Here is a 19,513-nt window from a genome sequence, read left to right as displayed (position 1 = left end):
CTGCACTATCACAACGGAGGGCGGCGCCTGGCGCCGACCGTCAGGGGGCGCGCGGTCCGCCGGGCCCGGCCCTCGCCGCGCGCCGCACTCCTGAGATCCACCGATTGGCGGCAGCGTGCCGCCGTCTATAAAGCAGCCGGCGAGTCGAGAGTCGACGGCCTGCGCGCCCAGAGGCGGGCGAGTCATGACTCGCTCGTAGGCACTGCCGTCGGTGAGTCAGGTGTCGCTGTCATTTCTGTCTTGGTGGAGTGGAAAGGCGTCTATTGAGGTATGACTTGCTGCATTTTAGATCAACAATGACCAGTGTGAGAAAAGCAAAAGACTGTGCCACACATATATATCTGCGTCTGTGTGTTTGTATGCCTGTATGTCTGTGCATCCGTTCTGGAGGCCCGTTGTGTTGCCTGTTCTGTGTATCTGTTCTGCACGTGTCTTATGCATAGTCATGAGAAACACCGTGCTTTTTTGGCATTGTTTACCTTATGCAGATAAATCAATGTTCCGAGTTATCATGTAACTGAAAAACCCAAAAGGAGCAGCTCAACAGCTGTGTTGCGCATAAATAACAATGAGCTTTGTTCGAGGCATTGAAGGGTGGAGGTGGGGCTGGCACGTACTAGAAGCTTGCCTCGGACTCAACATAAGCAAAGTGCAATTTTCAACGCATGAAACTGAGTGCGTAGCCTCAACATGCGCAGCAGATGTCATTTGTGTGTGTACTATGCACCCTGCTACGGAGCTTGACGTGCGCAATGTGCTCCGTGTCTGAAGGTTGGCCGTGAGCATGCCATCCCCCACGGGCGCCGCTGCTCCCTCGGCTCTTGCCGCTGCTGCTGCTGCTGCTGCCAGCTCCGCTGCGCGGGCACCGGATCCTGATGTTGCAACACCTGGGCACCAGCAGCCACGAACTAGTGCTGAATGACCTGGGGCAACAGCTGGCCGAGCGGGGTCACAACGTCACCCAGCTGCGGTAAGCACTGGCCTGGTCCTGGTACTGCCACCCAGATGTGGTGATGTGCTCTGTCCCAGCCTGCTGGTGTCACCCAGCTGCACTGAGGCGCCCCGTCTCAGTCCCGCTGGTGTCACCCAGCTGCACTGAGGCGCCCCGTCTCAGTCCCGCTGGTGTCACCCAGCTGCACTGAGGCGCCCTGTCCTCAGTCCCGCTGGTGTCACCCAGCTGCACTGAGGCGCCCGTCCAGTCCCGCTGGTGTCACCCAGCTGCACTGAGGCGCCCCGTCCCAGTCCCGCTGGTGTCACCCAGCTGCACTGAGGCGCCCTGTCCTAGTCCCGCTGGTGTCACCCAGCTGCACTGAGGCGCCCGTCTCAGTCCCGCTGGTTGTTCACCCAGCTGCACTGAGGCGCCCCGTCCTAGTCCCGCTGATGTCACCCAGCTGCACTGAGGCGCCCTGTCCCAGTCCTGCTGGTGTCACCCAGCTGCACTGAGGCGCCCGTCTCAGTCCCGCTGGTGTCACCCAGCTGCACTGAGGCCGCCCTGTCCTAGTCCCGCTGGTGTCACCCAGCTGCACTGAGGCGCCCCGTCCTAGTCCCGCTGGTGTCACCCAGCTGCACTGAGGCGACCTGTCCTAGCTCCCCGCTGGTGTCACCCAGCTGCACTTGAGGCGCCCGTCTCAGTCCCGCTGGTGTCACCCAGCTGCACTGAGGCACCCCCGTCCTAGTCCCGCTGGTGTCACCCCAGCTGCACTGAGGCGCCCTGTCCTAGTCCCGCTGGTGTCACCCAGCTGCACTGAGGCGCCCCGTCTCAGTCCCGCTGGTGTCACCCAGCTGCACTGAGGCGCCCTGTCCCAGTCCCACTGGTGTCACCCAGCTGCACTGAGGCGCCCTGTCCTAGTCCCGCTGGTGTCACCCAGCTGCACTGAGGCGCCCTGTCCTAGTCCCGCTGATGTCACCCAGCTGCACTGAGGCGCCCCGTCCCAGTCCCGCTGGTGTCACCCAGCTGCACTGAGGCGCCCCGTCCCAGTCCCACTGGTGTCGCCCAGCTGCACTGAGGCGCCCCGTCTCAGTCCCGCTGGTGTCACCCAGCTGCACTGAGGCGCCCTGTCCTAGTCCCGCTGGTGTCACCCAGCTGCACTGAGGCGCCCCGTCTCAGTCCCGCTGATGTCACCCAGCTGCACTGAGGCGCCCCGTCTCAGTCCCGCTGGTGTCACCCAGCTGCACTGAGGCGCCCTGTCCTAGTCCCGCTGATGTCACCCAGCTGCACTGAGGCGCCCCGTCCCAGTCCCGCTGGTGTCACCCAGCTGCACTGAGGCGCCCTGTCCTAGTCCCACTGGTGTCACCCAGCTGCACTGAGGCTCCCTGTCCCAGTCCCGCTGGTCTGTAACATCTCCTAGCCATCCCGCGCCAGCGCCTAGCATCTCTTAGCTGTCCCAGCGCCAGCGTCTAGCATTTCCTGACTGTCCCAGTCCTGTGCATCACTCGAGATCAGGTCGTTCAGTCGGTCCAGGAGTCTTGATCCGACCTCATCGCGACTTGGAAGTCGGCAATTTTGACCTGCGGCGAAGCTCCTTAGTGATTCCAAGGCAATGGACGGGCTTCAAGCACGCGTCGTCATGTCGCGCATCGCAGGGTGGAGCACTTCGAGCGCTCGCATGGTAGAGCTGAGAGCACTCGCTGAAAGCACTCACTCGTAGAGCTGAGGGTACCTGGCGCACTCGCTATTACGAGTGTCTGGCATTCGTTCGACACACCACGGACGCAAGGACGGAGTCTGGTGAAGAAACATGACGCACACACTTCCCTAGAAAGGTGACGATGGTTTTTGAAGTCGTGCACTCCTCAAAAAGCTGAAGTGTACATTATAGCAATACTTGAGAAGAACTAATTTCAAAATGGTTCGGCCCGTGTCTTTTTGCGGCGCTCATTGCTTCTCCGGAGGAATAACTAACTCTTGGACAACTCATGAACTGCTCTCGATATTTTCCACGGGTAAGTATATTAACGGAAGTGTCCCACCCTTAGAGCACATTTTAAGCACATATACTGGTGAAACTTCAGGACCATTATACCTAATAATAGCACAATGGATAATGCCACTGCAGCACCCTCAGAAACGATGAGGATATAAATTTCCATCATTTTCGAGTCTAAATTACGCTGTCAACGCTTTGTACTAACACTACAGTTCTTCCTCTGTTCGTAAACCCAGAATGTATCCCGACCCCCGTGACAAGTGCAGTTGTCGCGAACGCCGTCGTCATCACGAAGGATGAATGTGGTGAGGACCGCTGTCAGCTGTTACGGGCCAGAGGTGCCACTCTTGAGGTGTTTTAGCGTGGGTTTGTGGGCTAAAAGGTGGCACCTGTACTGGTAGAGATGACGTCAGTACAAATGACTGTTTGTGATTGGCGCAGTGGGCGGCGAGGCCAGTTCCCGAGAAGCGCATCAGTTAAAGTTTGAACCAATGTGTTAGTATAGGCCATGTGTTACTCCGTTTCCCAGAGTCATAGTGCGTTTCGAAAAGAGCCACTGTGCTAAACGCCACAGACGAGAAATCAAAACTATAGTATAGCGTTCCGTTGCATTCGCCAGACAAAAGCCTCATGTTTGCTCATCTTTGTTTTCTAAAAAAGGGTCTCAAACTTTAATGGCACATATTTGACATCTTTTTAATGAACTAGTGTGTTGTAAACACTACATGGCACACAGGTCGGAAAAGCAAGACAAATTAAATCCATTGTTCTCATAGTGATGAGCATGCATTCCTATGAGATTTCCACCGCAGGAGCGGCTACTTCAGATCAGAACCCTGGGCTATTCGGAGGGATTTCGAGATAACTGTTATTACGGATCATATCGGACGTCTCTGATCTAACGATAAACTAAAAGTAAAAAAGGTGGTATGTTCCCTTTAACACGCGTCCGGGTGGCCGGCTAGACACCCTCCGCTCGGGTGGGGGGGGGGGGGGGGGCAATTTGACCCCCTGAGATCTGAGGAACTAAGAAAGCTAGAGACACCAAATTTACAGGGTGTGTTAACCTGTACGTAAACTCACTTAGGTCAAAGTTTCAGGCACCTAAGTCATGACTTTTGGGTCAAAAAAGGTCAAACAAGGTCAAGATCCAGGTTGGTCTCCAAAGTGCCCCTAGAATCTAGGTAACCGTGTCTAAGCAAAAGGTCACATTCTCATTCAAGGCCAGTGACCTTTTTGACCTTTTAAAAGTTAAGGTGACCAAAATCATACAAGATTGCTTTGAGTTTTGCATTCGATTAATCGACAAAAATTACGCCAGGTAGTATGTTTCAAAAACAAAATGTTGACCTGGGTCATTTTAGGTCAATGGCTTATTCTGGCCTCTAAGAAGTCTATGGAGGATGTATAATGCGCTTCCTGCTATCAATAAACTCTGAATGAGTACCAGAAAATATTTCATACAGCAAGCCATGGAGTAACAAAGCAGGTTGGTTTTGACCTTGGTGTGATCTTTATACCTGACCTTAGGTCAATGTAAGCTGCTCATTAAACTGTTGTGTTGCCCAAGACAGCAGCTCAGAGATGTATGGCTTCGTCTAACACTCCGTCGTTGGATCGGATTGAAGGATTCCCTAGGAAATGCCTTCGCTTAAACCATGGCCTGACTTTGACCTGTCATAGGTCAGCGACCTTGTAAGGTACATCTCAATTTGTTTTATGCCAAACCATCCGCTATTCAACTGTCTACAGTTATGCAAAATCTGGCGCGGTTACGCCGCGCCGTTCGGAAACCATTCTGGAAAAACCTTCGGAGTGGACAACTTGCCCCCCGCCCGAGCGCGTGTTAAACAGCGTGCGGAACGTCCAATTTCAGGGATAAACTCAACAATAATCTCCTCACTGTCACATGATTGTTGGGTAAACAAAACAGGGGAAGTCCGTGCTGTATGGTTTGGGAAGGGCTCGCAAAGTAGATTTCTGTGTTCTGGTCTGCTTGACAAGAAAAAGATCAGTTGCCGTACAATTTGCCGTTTTGTTTCGCATCTGCAGTTAAATTAGCACAATGACTGCATGATTAAATAGCCATCGGCACCGAACAAACACAGCGAATTAAACGAAACGAACGCGGCACTCGTTCGCTGCTGCTTTTTGCCGCATCTACAACTTATCATGGTAGTCGCAAAATGACGGGAAGTTGTGATGCCTGTACGCCCATACCGGCTGTGTTGACGCTCGTGTTTACCTGCTCTACCCAGGGTGAAGTGTACCAACTCTCGGCCTCTGCCGACCGGCGGGGTAGAGGTCATTGACCTGCCGGCGCGCACCCGCGGCCTCGGGGGCGCCTACTTCGATCGGGACGGCGTGTTCCGCGCACCCGTTCATGACGTGTGGCGCCGCACCCGGCGCTGGTACAACATGCCCGCCAGTCAGTACGTGTTCCAGATGTTCAAGGTGAGACGCTGGTACAACATGCTCGCCAGTGAGTACGTGTTCCAGCCGTTCAAGGTGAGGCGCTGGTACAACATGCCCGCCGGTCCGAGCTTGCTCAAGACGCCCGAGATGGCGCACTGGTGTCACTGTTCATCAGTCAACAATCCCTCCCGACATTCATGTTGAGAGACTGATTCAACCTGCCAGCCGTTCAGCACCTGTCCGTGGTCGCAATACTGCAATATTCGCTTATGGTCTCCAACAGGGGCGCGGGCAGTAGACGCAGGAGCACGGGTCCCCTCCTTTGGTCCGGGACCGACGGTAAGCACGTGTCCCCTCCTCAGGTCTCCGGGACCGACGGTAAGGGGACCGATTGGAGGGTCCAGAGGACCCGAAGAGCCGGCTGAAAGTCGTATTGGCCCTCACCCTGATGGAGGAGGGCAGTAGGCACGCCTCCCCCTTCCCTCAGGTTTTCTGAGGATATTTCTCCGGCACCTCTGAGGATATCTATCTCTTCTCTCTGGCATATTCACCTATGTTCATACGTGGTTCTTGCTAAGAACCGGGTTTTGGCATCCTAGTCATAGTACTCCAGGTGAGTACAACAATAATGCGGATATTTTTTTGTATAAAATAATGTTGGACAGTAGACCTACCAGACACAAAATTACTTTGACATTGTATTTGCGGGTTCTTCTCTGTTCTCTCCCTTTGTAAACCCTCGTTAAAACTGCTGGTTTTCATAACGCGGAATGATAGGGGTGTCGATGCGACCCTCCCCTCCCCCCCCCCGCTCTACCGTTTCCAAACCAAAAACCTAGCAGAAAACAACAAAAGATTGGCCTCAACCAGATCTGGCGGTTGGCCATATCGTTGTGCTTCGCTTTCCGCAGTCGGTCTCGTTATGTCAGGTAATTATGCGCGTGAAATTCGTGACATCTTTCGAAGGGGTACTCTATACCAGCAGGGGACCCTACAAAGTAACGGTGCCCTCTTCTTATCAAGTCTGGCTGCGGCTCTGCCCCCCCCCCCCCCCCCCCCCCAGCATACCAATCGAGTTTCAACTTTGACCGACAGGGCTACTGTCAAACCCTGCTGGACGACCAGCAACTGTTCCATAAGCTGCAGCAGAAGCATTTCGACGTTGCCCTCATAGATCTCATGGGCAATGGGTGTGGGCTGGCTCTGGCGCACAAGCTCGGCGTCCCAGTGGTCGGCTTCTGGGTCATCAGCTTCACCGGCCCCGAGGTAGGTGCAGCAGCTGAACAACGTCTTAGAGTCGATTGGACAGCTCAGGTTATCGTTAACCAATTGGAGCGCAAAATATGTTGCATAGTTTGTGCTGCCTCCCACTGATTGTTTAAGTGGAATCGGACACTAAACTTACTTAGATTGGCCCAAACCTAACATCGCGCCCCATCGCGCCAGCCTAAGCTTTGGCCTGTAAGAAAGGGAATGGTAGTAAGAAAAGTAATTTCAATAAGACGTCACGAATTTAGCTGCTAGCTTGGACGGGATTGGTTAGAAGTGCCAAAGCGCTTGGAACAGCAATCCGACGCTGAGAACGGAACTCGGATTCCTGTTGAGTTTGGACATAAATGTCGTGTCGTTAGGGGGGACCGAACGTAACTAAGATGCCACCAGTTCTAAAAAAACAAAAAAAAAACGATGGTAACGTCTCCACACTCAAAGCTGAGGACGTACCTACGTAACCTTGAGGGGGCTTATTTCCAAATAGAGTGCTAATTACCCGAAAATTAAGCTTATCGCTGGAAGGCTCTCTCCTTTACACCACATCCAAAACGGCTTGTGCCACTGCCTCACCCTTCTAAGACGAAAATTGGATGGCATCCGAACCCGAGTCACTCGCTCGTGGCCATGTTACTAAGCATGACAGTAACCATCACGCTACTAGACATTGCGATCGACTCGCGACTCCTCTGATATGTTCCGCGCCTGGAGGGCAGAGGTTTGATTACTTAATGGTAATTGCATTTAATAACCCGCCGGCATCTATCCGTGCCAAGCGCGTTTAAACATCGACTTCCGAAACCTCATGATACGAGGACAGGGAGGTGCCAATAAGGTGAAGGCTGACTGCATAGCACGTATTTTGCAAGGCAGGCAAAACAAACCGCATGGTATGTGTAGACTTCTACGCAATATAAACACTACCCTGTTTACATTACCATGCATGTCCACTTGTATGCTTTGTGTTGTTTGTGAGCGTTTTCACCTGACCCACCGCTTTATGTACTTTTTTCTGACACGAGACTCAGAATGGCGATACTACGTGAAGCCGTCTCACGGTGAGCAAATACACAAATGCAAACAAACGAACGCGGCTAAGAAAAGCTGGTGCAGCACAGATGCCTCGGCGAGGGTATCATAGTGGAATGTCGTGGACGTTTGATGTAATCCGACATTTCCGGAGCATTAGGCGTTCCATGCAATGTCGGGGTTCTGAGTAATCTTCGTAATACAATTATTACGCTGTCTGTCCAAAAGCTTTAAGCGTCACTGAAATCCCTATGATGCCAATGCTGTTTCCAGTGGGTAATCATCACTGTTGCACTATTTGCCTGTGAAAATACCCTTGTTACACTGTTGGACTTAACATTCCAAGCGTCAGTGGAGATCCCCACGGCATCTCTGGCATTTTCTGTAATTACCATTATCGTGCTTTTTGCTTGACAACTTTGCATCATGTTTAGATATGAGAAAAAAGAACATTGAACGTTTTTAGAAGAGCATTGGGCGCGTCAGGTAAAGCGTGAATAAAGCGAGCATGGACATTTGGAGGCCCGTGTTATGTTTGATAATCACTTTACGACCAACTCATGCATCGTGCTTTCGCCCCAGAGGATCATGGTAGAACTAACTAAACTAACTCCTGATGCGCTGACCACGTGGTTCTCACCCACCTCAAGTTCACGATCTATTAGTCAATCCCTGGGACGCATATTACCCACGCACTTCTGTTTATGCCGGTTTCCGTGCAGCCGTCGGCAGAAGGTTTAGACGGCTATCTGCAGTACGTGACTGGCCCATGGTTTCAGTTTCAGAGGCGGCTCATTGTTTGGCCGGTCAGACACCAGGTAGCGGACGGCTCTCAATGGCTGTGGAGTGTGGCTGTGTCAAAACACGGACTGAAATGCAAATATTCCCGTAACAGGTGCAGGGCAAAATTGTTTGCTCAGTTGGGCAAACCGGCCGCCTCAAACAGTTAACTCTTCAAATCGCTGGGACTGGATCAAAAAAGAAAATACTGCTGTACTTAAAAGAGCGTCACGTATTTCGTGGGCCAGCGCAGCTGCATTCGGGGCCGTAGTGAAAGGCGCTCATACCTTGTGAGCGTCATCCATTGCAAACTACTTAGGGTTGTGACGCAGAAGGATCAATATCAATGTCACGAAAAGTCAAGCAATAAAAACTAGATGCAAAATAGCCAACTAAATTAAAAGTCGAAACCTAGAAACTTGGCAACTGGATAAACGTAAAGAAGACGTAATGTTATGGAAACCAAAAGATACGGCCTTTAAGTCAAAAGCGTAAATTTTAAATGCAGAAAGTCTACTAAGAAAAATCCAAGGAAATAAAAGTTAGATATATAAAAGCAGACCAAAATATAAAATGCATTGCAAAAGTTTTTTGGACAGAAGCCCTGGTTATCATAGTGTGTTCGGACACGGTAACCGGACAAAAAGCTTAATTCAAGGGGTCAGAGGACAAAAAGTAAACTGGCAAAAAGCTATATATAAAAAGCCCAAAGGGGATATGGGCTTGACGAAAGAGATAAAGGGATAAGGGACTCCCCTGCCGGCAGACAGGGGACAAGAATATGCATCCACCACCCCATTTTGGGAGGTCACTTTACCCTAAGCTGAAAGTTTTGCGGTCATACTATGCCTTCAAAATTGAGATCGAGGAGGCCCATCACTGAGCTGGAAGGCCCTTAATTGGGTTCAGGAAGTTTTTCTGCATCAAGATGGCGCATTTCTGGACCAGGAAGCCCCTTTATGAATGAGTCAGGTCCTGCTTTGGATCAGGAGCTCTGATGTTGTGTCATGGGGGTGCTGACTCTGGAGGGCTCCTTTATGAAATGGAAGGCTCTTGTTCGGGATTAGAAGGCCCTGGCTTAAGACGATCTTTACTGGATTGTGCGCTCCTAGTTCACACCGGAGCTCGCGATCATTCCGCCTTTGGCAAGACACGTAGCCGTGATAGATCATCTTTTACCTGAGCTCCGGTACACAAGTTTTCCTCCGCTCCAAAACTTTCTGATCAGACACCATGACCAGGGGTGGAACTTTTGTCTCCTTGGGGGCATGGCCACCGCAATGTTGGGCTGTCTCTCCCCACCCCCCCCCCCCCCGTATATTTGACTGTGCCACCGCTTTTCTTTCTTTTTTGCTAGACCTCATCATGGAAGCTCTGACCCCCGATCACTGTTTGAAGCAAAGATTATTTAAAAATATTTAGGGGTTCGTAATTTGGTATTAAAAAGGACACTTAACACGTAGTAACAATAGCATCATACCCAACAGCATAATACCCAATAAATTACGCAAAACGAAGCCCGAAACGAGTTGCATTTTGTAAATCGCTAATCTCACATTGAATGTTTGTGCGTTATTGGGGCCTTACGACGCTTCTAAGACTTAATGGCAACATCCGTCTCTCATCCTGGCAGAAAGGGTGGGCACCGCAGGGACTCAAACCCCACAGTGAATGGTTCAACACAGAAGTAATAAGTTGTCAACATTGCCTAATTCGTAATGCCACTCGAATGACATGCCATGATGCGAATATTTAAATGTGGATGATGGCAGTAGAAAACGACAAAACTCTTAGAATTCGTAGATTTTGACCAGACATTTAAAAAGGCAAATATGCCAATTATTGATGTATATATATATATATATATATATATATATATATATATATATATATATATATATATATATATCGATATTAGCAATTTATCAATTATTTTTATGCAATGCCAACATATAAGTATAAGTATATCATTTTAAAGAAAAACGTACGGCCGGTTCCCTGAAATGTGAGTCAAATCCTTTGTGTCGTTAGCATGACAATATTCAAATATTGTGCCGCATGTTCTGAGCGTCTTGAAGGAGTACGCAATTTCTTTGCATTCCGATTGAGGAATGTGACACGAGCCATAAATAAACAAGGTGAGCCTTAGACATCAAAAACAAGAATATTAGGCATGATGCGTACCCGACTTGTCAAATCGTCGTTGTTTCAGAGTATAAAATATTGTATTGCGTAGTATACACGATGCGCAATATGTAACACATGCGTATTTTGTACACAATTGTCTAAGTATTTTCATATTGTTTTAGCATGTACAGCACCACGCACTCATGACGCGATAGTATAATGCCGGTTGCTTGTGATTCTGCTAATTCCGTTCTGAGAATTCGGTTAGGAGCTGAAGGAGCCGATGGTTAGCCCTTCGCCCCAGCCCGAGGCGACCAGTAACAGCTGTTCTAGCGATACGGGGACCGGGGGTGCCCTGGTCGATCCGGAGAAACTTGAGGGATACATCATGCCCCGATCCCATCCCTCATGAGGCAGGCCCCCTGACCTTGGCATCTCGGCATCTGACTCAGGATCGACGCAGAGACACGTCAGTAATGCAAAAGAATCCCTTACTGGTGCAGGGAGTCCAGTGCGTAATTGGTGCCGAGACACTAACTCGGTTTATTGACCCGTGCCTCCTGGGTGGAACGGTGCGGAGGGTCCCACGCCCTCTGACTGGTTCTGTCACATCTAACTGATCACTGTCTCATTGTGAATGCAAATAATTGCATCGTCGTTTCTCAGAACGTCAGCGTCGGCTTCTTGGACTCGGCAGGCGTTCTGCGCCGGGACGGGTAGGCCGTGTTCGGCAGAAGTACGACTTTTCGTCAATATAATCCTAAAAGAAGGGGGCAAGACATGTTCTTACCCACTGGCAGCGGACGAACGTCCCCCTCCCCTTGGCACACCACTCCTTATTCCGCCTACAACGAAACGGGCTGCGCTGTTCAATCTGGCCTGTCCTTTTTACTTCTATACATTTGACTTCCATTCTTTTTATTCTTGCCGATTTGGCTCCTCGAGTTTCACTCTTTCTTGCCATTTGACCTATCGACCCTTTGCCTTGTTGCCGTTTGTCGTTTATCCATTTCACTTCCATCGTTTTCACTTAGCCCGATTTGACTCTTTCACGTTTGAACTTTTGTTCTTTGACTTCCTAGCTTTTGACTGTTTTCGCCTGACCGACACGTGCCTGATTCAGTCATCCCCATCAGTTTTTGACTTCATTCACCGGCATTGTCTGTGCTGCCGCAGAGTTTTGTGCTGTCAGCGGTGAACCTGCCGTCAGTGGTGGCCGCCAACCTGTCGGACCTCGGGCCTCACATGAGCTTCCTGCAGCGCATCACCAACACGCTGTCGGCGCTGGCCTACGCCATCGGCTTCTACATCTCAAACTACGTCGCCGACCAGTATATCAAGGTCGGTGGCGCTCAGTGGCGTCGGTGTAGCCAGAGGTGGAAACCAGTGGGGCGCCTCCATTAAGACACTTTATGCCTAACAAGATTTCAGACTCCACCTCATCATGTTTTCAAAAGTGTTGCATTGCCTTAGGTGGCGACAAAACACTGTCTATTGCGACATATTTTAACAATTTGATGTCGTCAACATATGTAGTTCTACAAACGTCTATGCAACCGTTTAGGTTTGCTTTATTTCTTATAACAATCACTTATCGTAGCGTGTTATAGAAGCATTATACTCTGATTTACCCCAATAGAAGCAGTTCCTGACCACACGCCGAAGACTTGGGCAATCAAGCATGCTTGACCCAGTCTAAGCCAAAGGGTTTGGCTAAAAGTTTTGCCTTGGGACTGGAACTTAGATACCACGTTATCTTGCCCATATATTCTGGAGGCTCCTCTGTGCGTCAGAGGCCTGCTTAGTGCATGTGGGCAGGAGGCCCTCTGTTAAGGTTGGGAGGCCCTTTTGTGTATCGGGCATCCCTCTGCATTGAAGGGAAGGCATCTGTCTGGGACTTTTGAATTGACGACAATTATTCACATGGATATGTTACGTATGAACATCACAAAATTATAAGAGGGCACATCCCCACCCCTTGAATACAGCACTAACCAGGAGGGCTCCCTGTGAGGAGGCCCCATTTTGTCCAGGAGGCCCGCTGGAAGAGCACGCTCTCTCAACTCAAAATGAAAAAAAACGTGGCGCCGTCCCTGATAACCCCGCACTTGAAACTGACGTATGTCGCTGTTTGTGGCGTTGAAACGAGTGAGGCAGTGAATTCACTGCCAGCGGCACGCATTAAATACCAGTAGCAAGTCGTCACTGCATACTGGTGATGCAAATACGATCATGAGTTAATCTCTCGCATCTTATGGAAGTAACGTAAGTGTGTAACTTAAGGGTCAATTGGACATGCAGCTGTACCCACAACATCTCAGAAACTTAATATTAGGCTATGCCATTGTAAGGGAAGAATTGAGCCCCAAAACGGCATCTGCATCCCTAACATTTCTGGGTGGAGACGGGAGCGTTTCAGCCCTGAGCCATCTGAGGGCCGGGCGGCCTAACTTCCCCAAATGTGTGTTTTTAAGAGCCGCAGTTTTTAGTCTTAATGTGTATCACATATCACATCACGCACGCTCAGCCTTCGACTGCGCGATATATGCGTGCGACTAGAGCACTCATGTTTTAACTTTGCATGACACAGCTAAGGTCATCATGGCCGTGACGTGTCACGCCGCGGCTGACCGAGGCGACGAGGCCTCAAGCACGCTGATGGGAATCCTCGAACGCACAGTCCTGCGGATGGGGTCAAACATGCAGTCCATCCTCCGAACCCCGATAGATGATGTCTACTGCACAGCGGACCGCCATCGATGCTGGGAGCGAGATTGTCAACCTTGTTTGTTTAAGCTTGCTTGAGCTCGCTCTGTGTGTTGGGTGGCGTCGGTCGGCGGCAGCGCGGTGTGTACGTATGCGTGTGCATGTGTGTGTGTGTGTGTGTGTGTGTGGTGTGTGTGTGTGTGTGTGTGTGTGTGTGTGTGTGTGTGTGTGTGTGTGTGTGTGTGTGTGGTGTGTGTGTGTGTGTGTGTGTGTGTGTGTGTGTGTGTGTGTGTGTGTGTGTGTGTGTGTGTGTGTGTGTGTGCGCGCGCGCGTGCGCGTGCGAGTGCGCGTGTGCGAGTGTGCGTGCGCGTGCGTGCGTGCGTGCGTGCGTGCGTGTGTGTGTGTGTGTGTGTGTGTGTGTGTGTGTGTGTGTGTGTGTGTGTGTGTGTGTGTGTGTGTGTGTGTGTGTGTGGTGTGTGTGTGTGTGTGTTTGTGTGCGCGCGTGCGCGCGCGTGCGTGCGAGCGCACGTGTGACTGAAGACGGCGACGCGGCCGCCGCTGTTTCAGGAGGGTCCTGCCGAACGGACCAGACGCGCTGACCTTGCTGCGGGCGGTGGACATCACGCTGGTGAACAACAACTTCCTTTCCACCCAGCCGCTGCTGTTGCCGCCCAACGTGCGGTCAATCGGCTGCAGCCAGTGCCGCGCCGCCAGACCTCTGTCAAAGGTGATCCTTTGCGTCGCACCGGTGACCTCGTGTGCGTGTTCTTGTGGCTATTTGCCGGTGTTGATGGATGGGATGGCCTATGGATTTTGCGACGTCTGATGTTTGGAAACAGCTGATCTGGAAAAATTGTTACAAACATGGACAAATATAAAGTTAGAAGCATGCTGTGAAGAAAAGTATCGTTCTCGTAGGCTCCTGTAGGAGCAATTTTGAACGCCTACCTGATCTGACCTCACCCATGTGGGGGAGTGTAAATGGTTGGAATGGACTTCCCACAGCCTTAACGTTTATTTCCATGCTCTCAATATCCGTCCAGCCGCATAAATATAGGTTTTAGCTGTATCTATCGAACCTTCACCTTTCGTGAACTCCGGTGACCTCACATCTGGCCCAAGGTCAAAAGCTTGGTATATATTCTTCATGCTTTGACGAGTCAATCAAAACGGTGCCTTTTTTCTCATACGGCAAATGGAAGTCAGAAACACCAGGAGGGGGTGGGGGGTGGGGGGGGGGGAGTAAACATACCCCCGGCCGGGCGCGGTTGTCTCAGACACTCGGCCGCGCCCGGGTTAATGAATTCGTGTTGTGTTCCAACCAACCCAGCACACAGCATGTCAATGTGGTCTGGAAGACAAACATTTCTAACCACTTCCCGTGATTCCCTGTGCATGTCTCGGCGGACCGCATGGTACAGGGCCCAATGTGCAAAGTCTGTGGAGGGGTTATTTTCGGTGCTGAGGATTTATTTACGGCCTTTTCCCTCGAATGTCCAAGATATTCAGACATCCGTATTCACAAGGTGATGCAAGACCGAACTTAAGATCAGAAATGTCAGTGTTCGTTGATTTTTCGTTATACACATGGATTAAGTCACGTCAGGGATTCTCGGGGAGTGCAAATCATGGTTGGCGAGGGGTGGGTCAAACTGAAATCCGAATTGAATAACCTGGTCTGGAAACGATATTGACCGGAAATCACGAGCAGATTCTCACGCGATGTATTTTTGGCAGGATCTGGACGAGTTTATGCGGAGCTCTGGTGAGCACGGCGTGGTGGTGTTCAGTCTGGGCATCACCATGTACGACCCTGACGTCATACCGTCAGAATTCATCGAAACATTCATCCGGGTCTTCGGAAAGCTGAAGCAAAAGGTAAACGCTGGGATAGCTTCCCTGATCGAATTGTTGGCGATTTATACTCCAATACACGGTTCTCATACACAGCCATTTCCGTTCGCTGTTGGCGTACGTCTATGCCGTACGTGTCTCGATAAATGGGCACTTCGGAAAATGCCTAGCCATTTCCGGTAGCGACTGGCGAATTGCGTGATCCTCAAAATAGCATAAGTGCTGTGGCATCATCTCCATTAAAGCTCCAGACATTTCGGAGCGTGACCAGCCATGGTCAGGAACGTAGGGTAAGGTCAACAATATGTCGCCATTGAAACACTGCTATGCCTTTCAGGAATTGTCTAATGCATGCTGGGCTTATGGTGTCCCTGAGTAGATTTCTTAGGGACACACGTTTTGACATGCTTTCGCAGAAGCTCCATGGTGTGCCATTTCGTTTCGCACCGTGACGGCAGCCAAGCGACAAGCGTTCCTATATAGCCCCTGAAGGTTCACACAGCTGACCAATCTCGTCGCGGTGTCGTCATGCTCACCACCTTCCCTGCGCGTGGGTCGAGATCGCAGCATGACAGGCGAGGCAGCCAGCATGGCAGACAGCATGACAGACGAGCAGCCAGCCTGACAGACAGTATGACAGACGAGACAACCAGTATGACAGACAGCATGACAGGCGAGGCAGCCAGCACAATTAGCAGTCATCCGGGATTTTCCCCAGTCAGTCAGAAGTCATCGTCCGTTTCATCGAGGATAATTCGGAACGGAGGGATCTGACACATTCCGAGTACACCTGCCCGTTGCGTCCTGCAGTTCACGGCCTTTTCTGTGGGCTCCTCCTGAAATGTCCCTACCGTTTCATAGAATGCATGCTGATCGGCATTTTCCATTGGTCAAATAGCGTAACCGGGAACGCTATGTAGTAAAACAACAAGGTTGGGAGACTGGGCACGGAAAAATGGCTGAATCTATCCCCGAAGATAAAAAACAGGGTCTTCCAAAATGCAATATATTTTCTCTCAAATTTGCCGGGCTGAGGTTGGGCTTCCAATCCCAACTAAAAAGAAAACTGCATATATTACTGAAATACTGTCAAAAACAGAGCCCAACCGCGGCGACCCAAACATTTGCGACCCACCTGAGCGCATAGTGGAGCAAACGTGACCATTCTGCGTCTGCGGTATTTCCCGCATGACGCTGAGACTTCCAAGAAACGACCCAGTGCGGCCAAATGCGGCCAAATACGGCGTGCGGCCAAATATCACGACGCACATGCGGCCATGCTGCTGTGGTTGACGAACAAGGTTTTTGACAAGATTTCGGTCCCAGCGTTAAGATATATGTCAGCTTTATGCTGTGAACTGGGTCGATTTTTCCACTTTGCCCTGAATCATCAACGGTATTCTCGGAGGTGTGGAGAGGAAAAAGGCTATCGACGTCATAGCCTAATTTAGAATAAACCGTCTCAACCAAAATTGGACTACCGAACCGCTTCACTCTCCTCTCGCCTTGTGCGATGTGGTTGTGCCACAGAACTATTTCCACTGAGACGCATCGTGCGCCCGCCCAGCTGCTGCAATGGATGTGTGTTTTCGACGCGAGTCACTGTCCGCCTTTCCCTCTGATGGGCAGGTGCTGATGCGGTACCACCTGAAGTCAACAGCCGACGTGCCCGCTAACGTCCACATGGTGGACTGGATGCCACAACGGGACGTACTTGGTGAGGCAGGCTGCGCTGGGCGATGGATGGAAAGGTCGCTTGGCTTTCCGCGCTTGAATGTGCTTCTGGATGAGCTGATCGTGCAGTGCATTGCATTATAAAACCGGTGTAACGTAAGTCTGCTTAAGATCCTACCTGGATTCTACAATGCGCGATTCGGTGTATGCGTGTGGGCTGTTAGACAACACAACCCGGCAGATTCTGGACGGTAGTTCATCACGGCTCTTTCCATCAAATGACAGCCCTGAGCCCGTTACACTGCCACGGTCTTCCAACAGGTCACCCGAACACGCGTCTATTTGTGAACCACTGCGGGATCAACAGCGTCATGGAAGCCATTTATAACGGCGTTCCCATGCGTGAGTAAATGAATGGGCACGCCAGTCCGCCATGCGCTCCAACAGCCCAGAGTGCATGCGGTCGGGGACAGCTGGTGACGGCGAGATGTGACGTCAGTGACTGAAAATTGGCGCCGTTGAACCGGGCGACTGAAGTCGAATTTGTGCAGGAATCTGGTATTGAATATAAGTACACCCGGCCCATTCCTGATGACTCTTAACTACTTTCACGTGAGCAGCTGATGATCAGTCAACAAGCGTATCATGAAGACTGTCGTATCATGACTACAATATCATGGTTTCTGTTGCATCATGACTATTATCGCGTCATGAATGCTGTCGTGCCATGACATATGCTGTGTCATAACAACTGTTGTGTGACTACTGTCGCATCACGAGTACTGTATCATGGCCACTATTGTACGATAGACGCTCCTGTATCATGAAAACTGTCGCATCATTACCGCTGTTGTATCGTGACTACTGGTGTGTGATTACTGTCGCATCGTGACTACTGCGTCGTGGTTACCATTGTATCATGGTTACCATTGTATCATGGTCACCATTGTATAATGAACACTGTTGTATCATGATTGCTGTCGCACCACGATTGCTGCCGTATCATGACTACTGTATCAACGCCACTGATGTGTCATGAATGCTGTCGCATCATGACTACTGCCGTGTAATGACTTCTGTTGGCTCATAACTGCTGTTGTACTTTGACTAGTGCCGTATCATAACTGCTGTCGCATCATGGCTACATCTGTGAAACTGAGGTGGCCTGTTCCCAGTGGGCGTTCCCATTTTTGGCGATCAAGGCGAAAACGCCAAGTTCATGGAGTATCGCGGCCTGGGTATCGCGGTGGAGAAGGAAAGCATGACCGACGAGGCGCTGCTGCGCTCGCTGAAAACGTTGCTGTACAACCAGACGTGAGGAAGGCTACAATCGGTGTTTCTCCCTCCTGCGCCAGTCTTACGTCCATTACAACTAGCAGGGATCGCACAAGCTGATACCCGGACCCACGACCCGAAAGGGCGCTGACCTTATGTTCATGTTCGTACTGGACAGAGCTTTTAGCAGGGAGTCGTTAAGTTCCCAGGGAATACCTGTGGCTAGAGTGTGAAAAGGACGGCGGGATGAAGAAATATCAGAATGATATCTGAAATATTCGATGATAGTTATTGACAGAAGATATAATGAACAAAATGTGAAAAATAGGAACGAGTTTTTAAAAGTGTAAAAAGCTCGGCCCTATATTTAGGCGTGCTATTTCGTGTAGGGCTAGCGTGAATTTCATACCTATTTAAAAAACTACGATAAACTTTTTATCCCCAATGCCAGGTGAGCACTCACGGTAGCTCACTCGACACTTTTAATACACATAGACCAGAAGGCACCGTCCCGATGCCTGCGTGCAGTCCATCTGACGCTCCTAACCCCCGCTGTCCAGGTACCAGCGCAGGGCGCGGCGCACTGCTGCCATCTGGCGGGCGGACGGACAAACAGCGCTGGAGCGCGTCGAGCACTGGCTGACCATGAAGGTGCGCTTCGGCCGGCTGCCACACCTGCAGATGATCGACCGCCACCTCGGGCCGCTGCAGTACTGGCTGCTGGACGTGCTGGCGCTGCTGCTGGCCGGCCCACTGCTCATCGCCGGCCTGCTGGTGCTGGGCCGCCGGGCGTTGGCCGGGGCCGGCCGCCCGGACGGCGGCCGCAACCAGCACAAGCCGAGCGTATGCAAGAGCTGGTTGGATCAGCACAAGTTCCATCGAACCGGCACCGAGCCCTGGCGGGCAGCCAGCAGCCATAGCCAGCGCAGGCCGAGCCACAGCAGCAACAGCAGTTGTCAGCAGGAACTCTGGCCCGACCATGGTGGGGACGGCAGCGGACAGGAGCCATTGGCCGCCGGCCAGACGGTCGTCAGAAGAAAGTGTGCAGCCACTGGGAGTGATAGACGCGAGATGAAAATAAAACGTGTCGGATGACATCTGAAGTCAAGGTGCTATTTCTTTTTCTGGTCACCCACGGGCCCAGTAGGGGCGAGGCTCCGTGGAGGGGCGGGGCTCCGTGGAGGGGCGGGGCTCCGTGGAGGGGCGGGGCTCCGTGAAAGAGCGAGGCACCGTGAAGGGGAGAGGCTCCGTGAAAAAGCAAGGCTCCGGGAAGGGGCGAGGCCCCTTGAAGGGGTGAGGCCCAGAAGGGGCACGGCTCCGCGAAGCTCGCAAACGGCTGGGGTAAAGCGCACAGTCTACACCCCTACAGAACGCACAGCCTCCGTTCGGTTTCATATTTAGACGAGTGAAAGCGACGGAATCGCACATAAACGGAGTAAACATTTTCAAACCCGCTC

At 51.2% G+C, this 19,513-nt stretch overlaps 1 protein-coding gene across 1 annotated transcript; it reads left to right on the top strand.

Annotated features, from left to right (window-relative positions):
- The first annotated feature begins 875 nt into the window (after window positions 1–875).
- Window positions 876–18,976, top strand: LOC119099827 (UDP-glucuronosyltransferase 2B14). Its single transcript, XM_037222907.1, has 11 exons — window positions 876–970; window positions 5,186–5,435; window positions 6,468–6,608; window positions 11,724–11,911; window positions 13,821–13,980; window positions 14,991–15,131; window positions 16,737–16,824; window positions 17,103–17,183; window positions 17,957–18,095; window positions 18,617–18,766; window positions 18,964–18,976. Exons 1-11 carry the CDS (start codon window positions 876–878, stop codon window positions 18,974–18,976), a joined length of 1,446 nt encoding a protein of 481 aa, XP_037078802.1.
- Window positions 18,977–19,513: the final 537 nt, after the last annotated feature.

This window comes from Pollicipes pollicipes, unplaced genomic scaffold (assembly GCF_011947565.3).
Source record: "Pollicipes pollicipes isolate AB1234 unplaced genomic scaffold, Ppol_2.1 Scaffold_4881;HRSCAF=5763_pilon_pilon_pilon, whole genome shotgun sequence".
Classification (NCBI taxonomy): domain Eukaryota; kingdom Metazoa; phylum Arthropoda; class Thecostraca; order Pollicipedomorpha; family Pollicipedidae; genus Pollicipes; species Pollicipes pollicipes.
Note: the sequence above shows the minus strand (reverse complement) of the source record. Positions and strands in the feature narration are given on the sequence as shown.

What these genes read in the sequence shown, in the direction of transcription:
- LOC119099827 (XM_037222907.1), top strand. Translation starts at nt 876, where the DNA reads ATGTTGCAACACCTGGGCACCAGCAGCCACGAACTAGTGCTGAATGAC. An exon ending in GGTGGCGCTCAGTGGCGTCG is followed by an intron (nt 11,912 to 13,820) that starts GTGTAGCCAGAG and finishes CCGCTGTTTCAG; the next exon opens with GAGGGTCCTGCCGAACGGAC. An exon ending in TCGGAAAGCTGAAGCAAAAG is followed by an intron (nt 15,132 to 16,736) that starts GTAAACGCTGGG and finishes TCTGATGGGCAG; the next exon opens with GTGCTGATGCGGTACCACCT.